General features: G+C 40.2%; 1 protein-coding gene across 1 annotated transcript in view; it reads left to right on the plus strand.

The window, feature by feature from the left end:
* CEP128 (centrosomal protein 128) overlaps window positions 1–16,979 on the plus strand; it is a 2,208,485-nt gene that overhangs the window by 826,389 nt on the left and 1,365,117 nt on the right. Inside the window, exon 16 of the mRNA XM_044074035.1 lies at window positions 1,611–1,775. Within this exon, the coding sequence (XP_043929970.1) occupies window positions 1,611–1,775 (165 nt within the window). The remainder of the gene's footprint in view (window positions 1–1,610; window positions 1,776–16,979) is intronic.

The following is a 16,979-nucleotide window of genomic DNA, read 5'->3' on the forward strand; positions in this document are numbered from 1 at the left end:
CCCAAATCTGTTAGTCAGCCCAGTTCAAGTTGTCTAATTGTTTGGGAGCGTGGAAGGTGCCCCGAAGCTTTGGAAGCTGTCCTGCTGTTATATCTTATGCAGAATGTAACCCATATAGCTACTGCAAGAATGATCATTCTTACATCATGTTTACTTACACAACTGTACTACCTTCAAGTGTGCTATTTGCAGCACAAGATCATTCCTTGCTTTCTGTATCCTCATTATTCTGTTTTCTTGATCATTTTCAAAGCATCTGCCCTCCTGGTTGTTTAGTATAGAAATTGTTCTTTATAGCTAATTTCTATCTCATAGATAAAAAAGCAGTGGACTACTTGTCCCTGAATTCTGGCATGGACCTAAGAGGACATAGACGCTATTTTTTTAGAAACTCAAAAAATATGAGCAGCTAGGCATCAAGGCAGTCAAGACGAAGGCTTTATAAACTTTTTGATTTTTAGGCATCTGACCATGTAGCAGCTAAAAACAACACCTTCTGGAATGACATGAAGAACTTGTTCAGGCAAAGTTTTTATTAGTCCTAACATCAGCTTCAGAAGATGAAACTGAGGTGGAAACAGAATATAGTTTTAAACAGATAGCATTTGGGTCAAGCCTAAAGGAATTAATGTTGATTAAGGAAATTCAAAGACATAAACAGACATTTATAGATAAATAACTGTAGGAGAAGCATATATGAGCCCAATAAACTATATGTACATTTGTTTATCTCTTTTTGCTAATTTTTATCTGGGCCGTTTGCTTACACATCATTTGTTTTCAACAAGTCTAGGCGTTTTGTATGTTTCACCTGTTTCTTCAGTATATTGAGTTTTCTGGAAGTATAGTAACTGTTCAGCTTTGTACTTCTTCCAAATGAGCAATTGTTTTTTGATAAATGTGTACAAGGTCATGCAGTCTGAAAATAAATAACTTTGCCTTATCTGTTAATCCAACAAAGTTCAGATACCCAGTTTCATGCTCAGAATGTCCCGGGAGCACAAAAGTGAGGTGTCGTTCTCATGGTAACACATTATGACAGTGGAAGCATGTTTCATATCCTGTTTTCAGCTTTGAATCTTTGTGGCTGTGATTTAATGTGACATGTAGCACCACATATGTGCTTTTATCACATTATTATAGACTTGAACTCATTTCTGATATGCATTAACTGATGTGTGCAAAAGCTGCTTGTAAGTATGGTAAATCTGTCTGTGGTATACAGTCTAGTAGCATAGTTCTTGATGTGCACACAGCTGTTTTAAATCCTTATCCTGTGGTCAGTTTTGATTAACTTTACAACATTTTAAAGGATGTAGTCAATATTATCTACATCAAGCTCTCAGCTGTGAAGACTTGCTAGCTTTATGGGATCAGAGCACAGCTCAGACAAATACGATTATCTTAGATTCAAACAAACCGATGAGAAAAGCAAATCACAGACTTGCCTTGTAAGTCTGCTGCCTGGGGAGAACATAACAAGCCTGTTTCCTTTGTGAAATGAGTGATATTACCCTTGTTTAGGGAGTAGGCTTATTTGAGAACAGGAGTCCCAGAGATTGTGATTAATGATTTTTTTTTCTTTTGGTTATGGTGCATTTTTACCTCAGGCAGAACAAGCAGATGATAGAAATTTAGTGAAGTCTCAACATCGTCAGTTGGAAAAGATGAAAATAGAATGTGACAAGCTATCTGAGGCACTGACTCGAAGTGAAGAAGAGAATACAAAACTGAAGAGAAAATGCTTATTAATTAAACAGGAGCTTGAAGACAAGGTAAGGCTTGTGATATAGTGCTGTAGTTTCAGTAGACCTCACAGTAATAATCAACAAAACAGATGTGTGCGTTACATAGTGAAGGAGAAGAAATTGTGTGTGTGTGTGTGTGTGTGTGTGTGTGTGTGTGTGTGTGTGTATATATATATATATATATATATATATATATATATATATATATATATATATACATTTTTTTGTAATTATATTTGTAGTAAAGCAATGCCATAGTCAGGGAAATGTACAGCTTCAAGTAAAATAATTTTGGTTAGTCTGACACAGTAACTCTATCAAACTGTTACAATAGAGTTTGAACAGGAGTCTAAATTGGCTCCGCCCAGCCATCTTTCCAGTTAGTAAGTTAGTCCACTCAGTACCCGTTTAGATGTTTTCCTTATATGTTTTTCACTTATACTTTGCCATGAACCATGCTTTTGGCTTTTTCTCTTAACTTCTTAAAGAACTGTATACTGTTCAGGAGCTCCAGTGGTTGTGCTATGTTACTTTAGTCACATATACAGTATTCAGGTATTGTGGAGGGAGCTGAAAATATATTCTGGAGGTCAGTAGAAGGAACTTCAGATAATGGCAAAGGAAGCTTGCAGGGAGACCTTTCCTTTGCTTTGTCCAGCTGTACTGTTTTAAATTTGTATATGCAAAGCAGCCAGGTTCTGGGGCTTTGAATAGTCCATTTACATCCAGACGGGTGTATGAAAGCTGCTCCTTGAATTTGGCATAGTACACCAGTTTCACAGATGACTAGATTTACCTTGCTTTACATGTCCAGAAAGATAAACTCCTGTGATTTTTCTTTAGGCTTTCCAAGGCTAAATGGGTTGCTGTACAGGACTGACTGGTTTGATTTCATTAACACAGTTTACTAATTTTAAGTATACTGTGAAAGTGCCGATAGAAGTATTAGATAAAATCCTCAGTAATAAGGACAGCAGTCGTACAAGACAGTTCCTTCAAGTTTGTGATCTAAAATATATACCATCCTTGTTCTTGAAATGTTACTCTGTGGTAGTTTGTACTTAAGACTGAAACTTTCAAATGAGAGAAATCTGCATTACTCATTAAATTGATACTTTTAATTCATAGTGAATTCCAAGCTTTCAGCTCACTTAAAAATATTGATAAGGTGAAATAGGAGAGTGTCCTAAGGATGGATTCATTCAGACCTCTCGTTTACACCAAAGGCATTTCCAGGAAGCACCCTGAATCAGGATAGGTAATATTCTAAAAAGAAGTGGTGTTTTTTTTTTCAGGAAATCAAACTAGGTGCTTCCCTCCACTGTCAAAGGAGGCATAACCTGTCTGCTGGGAAGCAAAGTTTGTCAAAATGGCTGAAGAATGGTATTATACTAACAAATCCCATGAATCATGACAGAGTGTGCTTAGACCAGCCATTACCACAATTTTAGCCGCATCCCAAGTACTTAGGAATGCTACTGCACATGATGTATTTGAAGCTGATGGAGCTTTAAAAAAAACTATAAAACAAAAGAATGTAATGAACCACAAAATGGTAGCAGGAAAATATTTATTGTATCTCTTCCTGTTTTTATTCCAGTAATATTATCTATTGTATCCAGCCAGAACTATGGTTTCCATTTGTTTGCTTGACTATCGCTTTAATTGACAGGGGGAAGTAGTGTTTTCTGGTCAAAGATATCCAGCCAGAACTATGGTTTCCATTTGTTTGGTTGACGATCGCTTTAATCGACGGGGGAAGTACAGTGTTTTTTGGTCAAAGATCTGATTTATCGAACAGAAGTTTTGCTGGCTGTGAGTTTCATCGAAACAGGTTAATGGAATGTATAGTGTGTGTGTGTGCATGCGTGCGTCAAATGCTTTGGGGTTAGGGCTAGAGTAGGGTTAGGTAACGTAGTAGATTGTGTCTGTAAGCATTTAGGGTTAGGTTAGAGAATAGCTTTAGCATGTGTGCTTGGTGAGTTTTTCAGCTGTCTTGTGCAGTTTTAGTGTTATGGGAAATTTTTTTTTAATTTGTGATGATGGTTAGGGGCAGGGTTAGGGTTAGCACATATTACTAAGGTGGAATAGGAGGGACAAAGACCCCCTTCCCACTTTTAGTAATGCATGCTAACCCTACTCCTGCCCCTAACTCTAACCCTAACCTGTATCTAGAAATACAAAAATCTTGAATTACACTGACAGTCCTGGTGTGGGAACTTGCTATCCAGTATCAAGTGACTCTTCAGGCAGTTTACTTTCCCTCAAGTCAAAACATTGTAGTAGATATTCTGAGCAGGTCCTTAACTCAATCTCACAAATGGATGCTTCACAGAGATGTATTTCTGGACATAGTGTACCAGTGAGGTACTCCTGAAATAGATCTTTTTGCCTCCCCTCTGAATAGGCAACTTCCTCTATTTTATGCCAGAGTTCCAGGTCCTGTGGTTTAGAAGATGGACACCCTATCTTGTCTTGGAAGGGGATGTTTATTTACGCTTTCCCTCCCCTTACCGTCATTCCAAAAGTCCTGTTCGTAATTCAACAGGATTATCCCAAAATCTTGTTTGGTGACTCCCGTTTGGCCATTACAGCATTGGTTTCCTCCTCTTCTGCATTTAGCCAAGAGCAATCATCACAAGTTACCTCACAGGGTGGACCTACTCACACAAGACAAGGGATCTCTCATCCATCCCCACATGTCCACTCTTTATCTGACACTGTAGGTGATAGGATTTTTATTCTACATAGACACCTTTTTTCTGAGGACATGCTTAGGGTCCTGCAGGTGGCCAGGAAACCCAGTACTAGGAAATCGTACTTATCCAAATGGAAGGGATTTTCTGTTTGGTGTCTTTTTTGTAACCTGGATCCACTCTATGTGGATGTTCCATTGGTTCTCTCTTATCTATGTGGATTGCTCAATGGTGGATTGCTTATTCTTCTGTTAAAGCCCACTTATCAGCTATCTCTGCTTGTCTGCTTTTATCTCTTCCTTTAACTTCTAGATTTGAAGCTAAACAATTCCTTAAAGGCGTCCTTTGTATTAGGCCTCCCAAGAGCCTGTTCCTTCTCCCGGAGATCTTAATTTTGTTTTGGAAAAATTGACTCAGGCCCCTTTTGAGCCTGCAGCTTCAGCTTCCCTGCAACATTGCTCTTGGAAGACTGTACTTCTTTTTGCACTTACTTTTGCCAAATGGGTGCCTGAGCTTCACGCTCGTATTGCTTGTCATCCTTTTTTGGTGTTTCATAAGGACAGGGTGTCCTTGCGTACTAATCCTTCTTTTATTCCCAAGGAGGTGAACAAATTATCCCTTAATCAGTCTATTCATTTGCCCACTTTTTCCCTTCTCTGCAATCTGCCAGTGAGAAGGTGCTGCACACATTGGATGTGCGTAGACAACTCATATTTTACTTGGATAAGACTAAGCCTATTAGGAAATCTGATCAGCTCTTTGTTTCCTTTCATTCTAGATGCTTATGATTAGCTGTGTCCAAGCAGACTATTTCTTCTTGGATCTCTAAAGCTATTTCTTTTTGTTAATTCCTTTCATGGTAAGAGCCTTTCTTATTCTGTTAAGGATCGTTCTACTAGAGCTGTGGCTTCTTGTGGTGCTTTTTTTAAGGGTTTGGATACTAACTGTATTCTCGAGGCAGCTACCTGGACTTTTGTGCATACATTTATCAGGGATGGGAAGTTGGATGGAATTTCCAGAGCTAGAGCTGTTTTTTCTAGGGCCATCTTTCATTGGTTTCTAGAGGGTTTTATGCTGGTCCTTCCTCCTTCCTCTCTTCTTCCTGAGCTTTGGCACTCTACCTAGTGTAATGAATACTGCAGCAGTGATATAGGGCATAGTACAGTGTAAAATCTTGCCATAACATTACATGTCCTTGTCTTCACTGTTGCAATAATCACTCCCTCCTCCCCTTGCTCTGTTTTTCTTCTGGATGTAATGACTCCCCTTTTTTTCCTTGGACTGGTGTTCCAGCTGGGGATCTCAGTTCTAAGGATGGTGCATCCGGACGTCACCTTTATGCCCTACACTACGCTTCGAGCATATGCGTGACGTACGGTGTACCTTAAAGCAACCTAAAGGCTTTGGTATACTGGCCAGATATCGGGCCGTCTTTGACAGTGGATCCCTAGTGTAATGAATATTGCAACAAGAGAAGGACATCTACCATTATGGTAAAATTTTACACAACTGTACTTTATCAATTGAAAAAGTAAGATTGTTTCATATTTTTGTTTTTATACACTCAAGTGAATGAACTGATAGGTAACATGCTCACTGGTTACATAGAGAGAAAATGTCTTCTCATACTTTTGATACTCTGATTAACTGATTTTTAGATAGCTTAGTAAACAAAAATAAAAGTGCTCATTATAAACTTACATTTCTAATACAAGTTGAAATCCTGTTTTCTGCATTTCTGCAAAACATGTACATTTTGATGCCCTTACATGACGAGAAGGCAGTTGGTCAGCACAGCAAAAAAAAAATATTTAAATATATCTAAACAGCAGGCGTTTACTAATATCACCAAGAGTTAATATCCATGATGTACTAAAAATAAAATTATTCGATTGGATTAAGGAGGTGTGTGTTTGGTGTTGTATACTGCTGTTTCTCAATGACAGTAGTTTAATTTTTCTCAGGCCCTTAGTGGTTGTATATTCCAGTTTGTTTAGGTTTATTTGCATTTCATTATGCCCAAAGGGTGACCTTTCTTCACAGATTGCAACATTTTGCAGGACTGTCCATAGTTATAACCAGTGCAAAAATACTAAAAAGTCCTTCATAAAAGATTTTATAGGACTAAGTTAATTTTATTTATTTGACATTTGTTGACCGGGTTAGTCCAACTGGGATAGAACCCTTTTTCAGTGGAGACCTAAAAAACATACAATTAATTTAACATATCATAATCCAAAAGATTACATAAGCATAAGTAATAGCAAGTTTAAAATACAAAGCAATTTGAATATACCTTTCAGCATGAGGAGATACAGAGAAGACAGACAAGAAACAAGACAGACAGACATTAACTTTTGAAAAGATTATACAGAAAAAGTTAGACTGGCTGTGGATAGGAAAAGAGTTGGTCAAGTATGAAAATAATTTGTAAGTGTGCAGGATAGAAGCAGAGAGGAAGGAAAGACGAGTAGCAGAGTTGTAATAAAGAGAGATAAGGAGAAAGGTAGAGTTTCACAAAATTATGAGCAAAATAAGAGAATAGGATACCTTAGGGAGATGAGTCAACAGGACGAAGACAGCACAAACATAATTTATTTTCTTGAAGTGAATTTTTACTGCTTTCCTGAAAAGGGATTTTGATCTAATGTAATGGATGTCTAAAGGTAGTTTATTCCATTTCTCAGCAGGGTGACAGCTATAGAGGTTTTTTCCTATGTTGGTCTTGGGCTTGATAATAGTCAGGAGATGTTGTTCAGAGCTTTGCAGGGTTCTTGTAGAGGGAGATGATAGATGAAATACTGGGACAGAAAGTGGGTTGGTATAGAATAGAATGAATTATTTGAAGCTGAGAGAAGGAGGTTATGAGGGAACTCTGACCAGGTTTTTGAGTGCTAAACAGTGATGAAAGGAGTAAGGAAGTTCAGCTGCAAATTTAGCTATCTTGTTGTAAGTGGACTCAAGTTTAGAAATAAGTGTGGATTGTAAATTGGTGAGAATTTGAGAGCCATAGAGAAGTTTTGGTAATAGGTAGGCATGTGAAAGAGATCTTTTAGCAGTACTAGAGATAAAGTTTTTGTTTCTATACAGAAGACCAATTTTTTGATGGGTTTTCTTAATGTTACTTAGAACATGCAGGTCAAATGTTAGCTGGTCATCAATAATGACTCTAAATAGTTTGGTGTGGTTTTCTGCTATGATGTGGGTGTGTTATTGTGGGAAGAGATGGTGAAAGATGATTTCAAATGGGACATAATTTTTGGTATGAATAGTAATAGTTTGGTCCTCTTTGGATTTAAGATTAAAAGGTTTAAGTTGAGCTGGTTTTCAACAGGCAAGGAGTGTTGGGTTTTAGTATGAAGTCCAGGGAGGGTATCAGCAATGGTGATGACTGTGGAATAATCTGCGTATTGGACAAGTGATGAGTATTGAGTTGAAGAAGATAATTGATTAGTAAAAATGTTAAAAAGCAGAGGTCCAAGAATTGACCCTTGGGGAACTCCCATCTGTATAGGGAGTTCAGGGGAGATAGAGCACCATTTGACAGATTGGAACCGGTTACTAAGATATCTAGAGGACCATGAGATAGTGGTGGTAGATAGGTTTAATAGCAAGAGTTTGTCTTAACAGAAGGGGGTGAGAGACCATGTCAAATGCCTTTGAGAGGTCAAAAATGAGACAGGAAACAAGTTTATTCTGGTCTTTGGCTTTTATAATAGTATTTATGAAGGAGATGAGAGCAGTAGAGGTACGAAGACCAGGGCGAAAGCCATGTTGGGTGGGGGGTCATTAGGTTCTCATGTGTAAGGTGTAGGATTTGTTTGTGTACACATTTTTCCAAGATCTTGGAAAGATGTGACAGCATTGCTATGGGCCTATAGTTGGACAGTTCAATTGAATTACCTCCTTTATGGATGGGAAGAGTGTAGAAGTTTTTCCATATATCGGGGACAATAGCTTCAGTAATAGATAGATTTATGAGAATAGAAATGGGTAGTGCTAGAGAGTTGGCAGCTAGTTGGAGAAAGAGCTGAGGTAGACAATCAAAAGAATGAGAACAAGGTTTAACCTTCAGAAGTAAAGATTTTACATATGTAGTGGAAACAGTTTTTAAGCAGAAGGGAGAGGAATTATTAGAGGGGATAGGAGGGAAGAGGGTGGGGCGGAGTAAGAGTGTGGAAGATTCACAAGTTTAGTGCTAGAGTCTATGAAGTAGGAGTTGAAGTTTGTAGTGACTTGGAGAAGAGTGAGAGAGGGGCTAGGCTGTGGAGAAGATGGATTACCAGGATGAAGGATTTGATTAATTGTATGCCAGAATTTCTTTGGGTTATGTAGGTGTGTCTTAGGGGGATTAGAATAGTAGTTTCTCTTGTCATTGATAACTGCTTTTTTAGTAAGGTTGCAAAGGTGTCTATATTGTTGTAGGTAAAAGGGCAGTTTGGTTTTGGTCGAAATCTTCCAATTTTTATCCCTTTGAGCCATTAGGGAGCGAGTGGCAAGAGTCAGCCAGGGGGATATGACAAATTTTATTCTAACATAACGTATAGGGGCAAGAGAATTGAGTATGTTATGAAATATATTATTAAATTCAGTAACAGCTTCATTGAATTGTAGTTGGAAAGGACCAGTTGATAGCTGATAGTTGACTATTAAGTTCATTAGGGTCAAAGTTTTTTAGATTGCGACAAGCTTTGATAGTATGGGGTTTAAGTATGTGTGGAGTAAAATGAAGGACCTTTATTGGGCAGTGGTCACCGAGGGTGTCAGGAAGGGTGTTAGGGAAGTGATATTTATGGGGATGTGAAACTAGTATCCAATCAAATATAGATGAATGTGTAGTAGATTTAGTGGTGTAAGTAGGTGCAGTTATGAGTTGGGTAAAACCATGAAAGTTGATGAAGGTGGAGGGAGATGCCATGGTAAGAGTAGACCAGTTTATGTTGACATCCCCTATGATTATAGCCTCACTATGGAGATCAGATGAGAAAGAGGAGAGAATACTTTCCAGTATTGTGATGTCACCAGGTGGAATGTAAATTACAGCAATGTTAAAAGAGGTGTAGGGATTCATTTTACAATTTGCCAGAAGAAGTTCAGCAGGAGAGTGTGGCGGGGAGGGGGACATTATTGGGATAAGTGTTAGATTTTCAGTGTACATTATAGCTACACCTCCACCTTTTTATTGGTTCGATCTAGTCTTAAGATGTTATAGCTAGGGGGAAGGATGCCTTTATCTGGAATGCATGGTTTAAGCCAAGTCTCAGAAAGGGCTATGAAGTTAGGAAGGTATTGAGAGATCCAAGAATGATATTCATCAGTTTTATTTACTAAGCTTCTCAGGTTGATGGGATAGAGGGAAGTATGCTTAGATGGGATATGGGAGAAGGAGTTGATTGATTGTTTGGAGATACCACCAGAGGGTGAGGGTGAACTATAGGGCCAGGGTTGGTGTGTATATCACCTGCAAGTAAAAGGGATAGAAGCGCGGAGGTAGATTGTGGCTTAGTGATATATAGAACAACACATTTGACCTCTCCTTTAAGTTGAGTAGATTTGAATGTCTTAAGTTTAGTTTTAGGAATTAAAGTTTTAGATAGGGTGTTTAGTGGTGGTGTTAAGAAACAGTGAGGGAGTTGAGGGAATACTGAAGGATAGGTGGAGGTGGGTGAGAAGACGTTAGGCTTAAGAGGAAATGTATAAAAGGTGAGGTTGTGGAGGATAGCTAGAGTGAAAGTAATTAGAAGTGGTAGAAAGTGGTGGGACATCATGAAATGTAAGTTAATGAGGTGGTAGTAGAGAATATGTTGTAGAAGAAGGAAGAAAGTTAAAAGGTTATAAAGTAAAAGGATAAGTAGATGATTTAGTGTGTGTAAATCAGGATGAAGCTAAGAAGCAGAGTCAAATAGGTGGTAATAAGTGTGAAGAAGGGAGGAGTGGAGTCAAGAAGGAGATTGGAGGGGAAGGTCAAGAGTGGTGGGACTTTAGGGGGTGTGGAAAGGAAACCTAAAGAATAAAGAAAATTATGTCAGGGGTAGGTGGGAATGAGGGTAAGTTAGGGGAATGGAGTGAGTTAGCCCAGCAGAACAAGGTCAATGGGAGGCACGAACTACCAAAAGAAAACCAATCTGTAAGAGAAAATTGTGTTTCCTTTTTTTCTTTATTTTGCAGGAAAGTATGCTCAGCTAAAAGGTGGGGGTTAGAGGAGGAGTGAGAATGGGAGATAAGAGCAAGGGGAGAGAAGGATCCAAGTCTCTAAAGAGCATTGGTAAGAGCAGGCAGGGAAAATGAGGCAGTGGGAAAGATGTAGAAATGGGCTACAAGTGATTGCTAAGAACAAGTGGAATTACACTACCATCTAGTGGTCATTTGTAGAGAAAGCAAGTGAAAGCAGTAAAGGGGCAGTCAAGAAAAGGGAGAAGGAGTAAAAAGGGGTTAACAAACTCTCTTGAGTTTACAGCAGTAGTGCAAACCCAGTCAGATATATGGACAGATTATTTAAAAATAGTAGTGACCCAAATTCTTAATGAATAAAAAAAAATAAATGTACACCCAAAGAAAAACACACACTGCCAAGACTAACTGTATTCAGTGGCACATTGTTGTTGACTAAAAAGGATTTGTCCCAAGTAGAGGTTTGGATGGAGCCTGCATACAATCGCAGGTTTCAGATGAGATAATTCTGGCAGATTGTTAAAGGGAGCAACAACTTGTTCCAGAACTTTTTTCAGGGAGCACACACTCAAAGGGCAAGAGAGTGTCCGTTCTGGAACTTTGGACCATCTCCTCCTTAATAGAAACTAATTAATTTAACACATTTCATAAGTGTATACTACTCTAATGAACACTTTGGCCTTTGTAAGCCTAGCCAATCATCCCAATTGCATCCTGCAGGTTTATGTTTCTTAGAGATTACTTTAAGGGAATATTAAAGCTAGGGCAAGATATACAATCTGCCTGTGTCCTTTACAGACATAGGTGTTAGACCCCGGGTGTATTTCTGGTTCCCATCCACTGGTTCAGGTTTCTATTGAATAAAGTTAAGGAAGGAAGGTAGCAATCTTATTCAAGGACCATCTTTTACTAGACTGTCTTGAACATAATATCCCTAACTTTGACAATGCCGAGCTAATCTTTAGCAAGTTAAGCTCAACCCAAAAAACACATTAATATCATAGGTGGTTATATTCCACCAGGAAATAATATCCCTACCCTAGAAGACATTCTGCACTGGACATCAAACTCTCTTCCACAGGAGACAGTTCTGATGGGTGATTTCAACATCGAGTGGCTAGATTGCTCTCCTGAGAACCCAACATCCCATGTTAACCTGTATGGGTTCTTCCAACTCATCTCATCCCCCACAAGGACTCATAAAACTTCAAAATGCCAATCCATCCTCCATTTGACTCTAGTCTGTAACCCCTCACTCTCCTCTCAGGTAGGTTGTCTTCCTGATGGTCTGAGTGACCATCAGCCAACCTTTCTGTTATGCACTCGTAGTCAACAAAGACACCAAGTAATCTACCGTACAATCAGAAATAAAAAAAAAAAAACTTTAAGCCAGATAACTTTATCTCTGCTCTGAAGAGTTGTAACTGGGAAACACTCAGAGAGCTACCCCTTGATGAGGCTGTCAACTCCTTCAGCAACTCCTTCTTAGACATATTAAACTGTCAGGCAGTGTCCAGAACTATTAGAGTAAAAACCAATTTGGCACCCTGGCTAAGCAAAGAACGTAGAGCCATACTCAAAGCAAGAGATAAGGCCTGGGAACAATTTCACAAAAACAAAAACCAAACCACAAGACAAATATTTCTGGAACTTAGGAACCAAGCAAAAAAAACTTGTGAGACTAGATAAAAAAGATAACTGCCACAACATTCAAGAAAAACACCACAATAATCCACAGAAATTCAGGGCCAGAGTCAATAATATACTTTCACCAGGTAAATCAACCACCCCCACCCCTACTTCAGCCACATCCTCTAACATAGCAACCCAATTTAATAAATACTTTACTGACACTATCCAGTCCCTTGCATATTCCCTTAACATTCCCAATGACTTCGCTCCTTCTGACCCTCAGCTCAGCAGCACCTCACAAAGATGCCAAACTAGTTCAAGTTATAACCGGTGTCTGTAGATGCTATTAAAAAAGTACTCCATAAACTCAAACCAACCACCCTAGCGGCAGACTACCTCCCAACCGACTTTCTTAAAATTACAGCAGATGCCATTGCATACCCTGTAGCCATACTCATAAATAGATGTTTATCTAAGGGGTTAGTTCCCACCATTTGGAAGAGCTCCCATAGCATTCCTTTACACAAAGGTGGCAATTACACAGAATTTACTAATTATCGTCCAATCGTGATCCTGTCACCCTTATCCAAAAGCCTTGCGAGAGTCATCCATACTCAACTCATGGATTACCTTCTGACACATAGTCTCTTATCGAACACACAAGATGGTTTTCACCCCTACAACAGCCCTAATGGCCCTCACAAATACAGTTAACCACTTCAGAAACCATGGTCTCTATGTATCTGCCATATTTCTGGATCCAGCCAAGGCCTTTGATATGGTAAATCACAATAAACTACTCAACTTTCTCTCCTCCTTCAACTCTTGTAGCTCTTTTATCACTTGGTTCCAAAGCTATCTGTCAGAACGCCAGCAGGCTGTACGGTGGCAAAACCACCTCTCTTCTCCCTGTTTCCCTAGGGGTCCCTCAAGGCTCCATCCTAGGATCTTTACTCTTCTCCTTATTCATTAACCATCTCCACACTTCCACTGTTCATGTGTCTGTTATACAATATGCAGATGACTCTGCACTAATATGTGCATCCACCTCATTACAACACCATTACCCAGGAATCTTTCCTAGCTGCAGAAGCATGGCTCACCAACTCCCAACTGATTCTCAACCCCAATATAACAAAACTCCTTGTCTTCAACCCTACAAGATCTCCCTCATCTTTTGCTTTCTTAACATCGAATCCAGGAACAAAACCTTTATCACCATAATAACCCACACCAAACTACTAGACATTGAAATTGATAACTTGAGATTTGATATCCACATTGCTCAAACCATTAAAAAGGTTTATAAGAAGCTAGGACTACTTTACAGGAACAAACAATTCCAAACCAGAACCACAAAACCTACTATCACCCGCACTCACCTCCTGTCAGTGCTCCTATATGCCTTCCCAATCCTGACCAACCTTCGAAAAACTGATCTAATCAAGCTTGAGTCCTGTTACAATAAAATCGTCAAATTTGCCACTGATGCCACTCGCAGGTCTCATCACTGCACATCTCTAAAACAGCTACATTGGGTGGAACTCCCCCAGCTTTTGTGCTATAAACAATTAATCTTTGCACACAAAATCCTCCAAAAGCCTAATGTTACCCCCACACTCCAAAATCTCCTACAGCCATACTCCATTTCCAGAGTCCTCCATTCCAGCAGTAAACATCTCCTGGATACCACTAAAGCCAGTAATGCAGCTGGTGAATCTCTCCTCAAGCATCATCCCTAAAATCTGGAATAAGCTACCATTCCCCATTATCTCCAGCTCCTCCACAGCACAATTTAAAAAGCTACTAATATCACACTTGAACAATGCCTGGCTATGCTCCTGTAACTCTCCTGCCTAATACTAACCTCTGTAAAGGCAACCACATACTGATCATAGGGTGCTATCATAATTCCCTTCCTAACTCACATACTCACTAAATCCTGATTTGTTGTTGATCTGCATATTAGATTGTTGACACCATTGATAAACTGTGTTTCTCTTACTATTGTTTACTTATGTATTGTCCTTATAAATTTTGTTAACTTCTACAATGTTAATGTTTTTATATTTTATTTTGTACCGGAGCTTTTCTCCTTGGGTCTTTGCTGAAAAAGGACCTGTGTCTAGTTGGACTTTCCCGGTAAACAGATATGAAATAAATAAATAAGAGCTTGCTTCACATAGAGAATTCCCCTTCTCTGGAACAGTCTTCCTATCTGAGACACATACCTGTTTCTAAAATGTGCCCTATTTATGTTGCAAGCAAAGTTTCAATCTTTAGATCATGTAATTCTGAAAATGTTTGATCCGATGTTGTCTGCTCCATCTGGATTCAACCTGTTGGGGGGGTGAACTTCGTATCCAAAACCAGCCAGTTCAGAAGTCTTTAGCTCATTTTGGCTCTGCCTCCCTTACCTATTAACTCCCCATTCCTCCATCAACTCCCCATATCTAGTTGGCCACCATTTGTGTCTGCAGCTCAGTCTTTGGCTCCACTGGACTTGTTAATTTTCTTCAAAGAGTTAGCAAGGTGTTGGGGAGATCCTTTCTTTCCTTACCCTCATAGAGCATTGGATTTGGTAGGTTTAGGTAGTTTTGTGGCAGTTTTTAGGGTCAGGTAGTTTAGATAAGTTGTCCCTTTTTGCCCTTTTTCATTTAGTTGTTAGGTCCTTTCCTGTTATTTTTGTTTGTGCTGTAGTAGGACTGTTGATAAGGGGTTCAAAAAATGCATTTCCTTCAGGCACAAGTTGCCCTCCCAGGATGCACACCTTAAATGTGTATATTGTTTGTCTGGAGAATTTGGAATTTGGATACTCCATCTGTGAGAACTTCAGCTCGCATGCTCTCAAAGAGTGTAAGGCCAAGCTCATTTTGAAAGAGCTTTTACCTTCTAATTCATTTGGTTCGGCTTCTGTTTCTAGGGCTTCTCTGGATCCCAAGACTAGGTCCTAGAAGTCCTGACCACAAGACTCTAAAAAGGAAGTGCAAGAGATCATCTTCAGCCTCCTCCTCTGGAGTGGCTCCCTTGGATTGTCCAGGTCTGAAAGTCCCTTGACTTCTGGCCTCCCTGGCAGCATTGGCACCAACATCGGCTCAGATGTCTCAGAGCAGATCGGCTTTGGTGCTGAAATTAGGCAAAATAACATCTCTGGCTCTGCGAATTTCGACCACCCTCCTGATCAAAGCAGCTACTTCGGGTAGGGTGATGTCCCCCTTTTCTCCTCCTGGTCTTCCTCTTTGATCTCCTGAGTGTTCCCCATTTCTGCCTTGATTCAGAGCCTCCTCAGCTCAGATCTGGCATGCGAGCTTCTCTTCCCATAAACCCTTAAAGCCATCCTTGGTGGCTTTGTCCATCTGGTCATCGAGGTTGGTGGGCAGCATCAGAAACATCTATATCATATAATCGACAGCTTAGATTGTCGAATGCTTAAACATCGACACCTAAGCGTCGAAACCTTGCAATATCAAATGGCCACATATGCGAATTCGCTAGGCCATTCCCCCCACACCCCTTCTAAGTAAATATACCAATTCTGAGATCGCTCTACACTGGGGAAAGGGCAAATCCCAGATAACGGCCAAGGAAAGAATTCGCTTATGTGGCCGTTCACTATTCTAAGCTTTCAACACTTAGGTGTCTATGTTTAAGCATTCGACAATCTAAGCTGTCAATTATGTAATAGGAACCCGCATCAGAACTATGGATCAGGAGCAACTGATGATATCCTTTTTGCAGGCACAGATACAATTAAGCCTTATCCCCTCAGGTCCATATCTGATACTGGGATCCTCAGCTCCGATATTCTGGTTTCCTCCCTTGAGATCTCAGGTCTTTGGGGTCATTTGAGTTTTCACCCTCCAGATCTGATCTGACAGCTTGGTTGTCTTTGGATCCATCCTCATCCATAGTAACCTTGATCCTGACTTGTTCAGGGTTCTCAGCACCTCAGAGCCATGGCGTCGAAGCTGGAGTTCTGGGTTTGTGCTAACAGCCTCTGCTTTGAGATCATCACTCCCTCTCAGACTTCAGCTTTAGACAGCTCGCCTCTGATCTCAATATCTAGTCTAGGCATGGCTCCCTCAGGCTCAGGCTGTCTTCGGTACCCACTGGTTCTAGGAACCTCAGACCAGAGAGGCCCACCTCTGCCTCAGCCTTTAACATTGTTGAGAGGATGTTCTGTTCTCGAGCTCAGAAGCAGGGTCAGATGTTTGCAGCCGGTACCCCCTTCCAGTTTTCATCTGCCCCTCTGGCCAGTTTTCAGTCTGCTCCAGGACAGCCTGCACCACCCAGCCTCCAGTCTGCCCCCTTGGTGGGGCTTCCATTCTCTTCCCTCTCCTCACCAGCTTCAACAGAACAGGAGGTTTTGTGGTAGAGAAAATACAAGAAGTACTTGGATTCCCCGGAAGAGCTCCTCACTGTGGATACTGACCTCGAGGAAGGAGAGGGTTCCCCCAAGTTCTAATGTGATGATGCCTCCTTTGGCAATTTTTTGGGACTGGTTTTCCAGCACAGGGGCTCGACTACCAAATCCCCCTCTCCAGAGGAGTCAGTTTTTCTGGAGGCTTTTGACGTAGGCCCATCCAAGCCCTGGGTGGTTCGCTCTCCGAATGCCCTTATAGACCTGATGTCCTAGAGTGTGTGGAAGGAACCTGAAACAACAGAGCCTATTCCTAGGAAGCCAGACAAAGTTCTTGGCCCCCCAAGACAGACCTCATTGGACTAAGTGTCC

The sequence above is a fragment of the Protopterus annectens genome, chromosome 6.part0 (assembly GCF_019279795.1).
Source record: "Protopterus annectens isolate FY-2018-M chromosome 6.part0, PAN1.0, whole genome shotgun sequence".
Classification (NCBI taxonomy): domain Eukaryota; kingdom Metazoa; phylum Chordata; order Ceratodontiformes; family Protopteridae; genus Protopterus; species Protopterus annectens.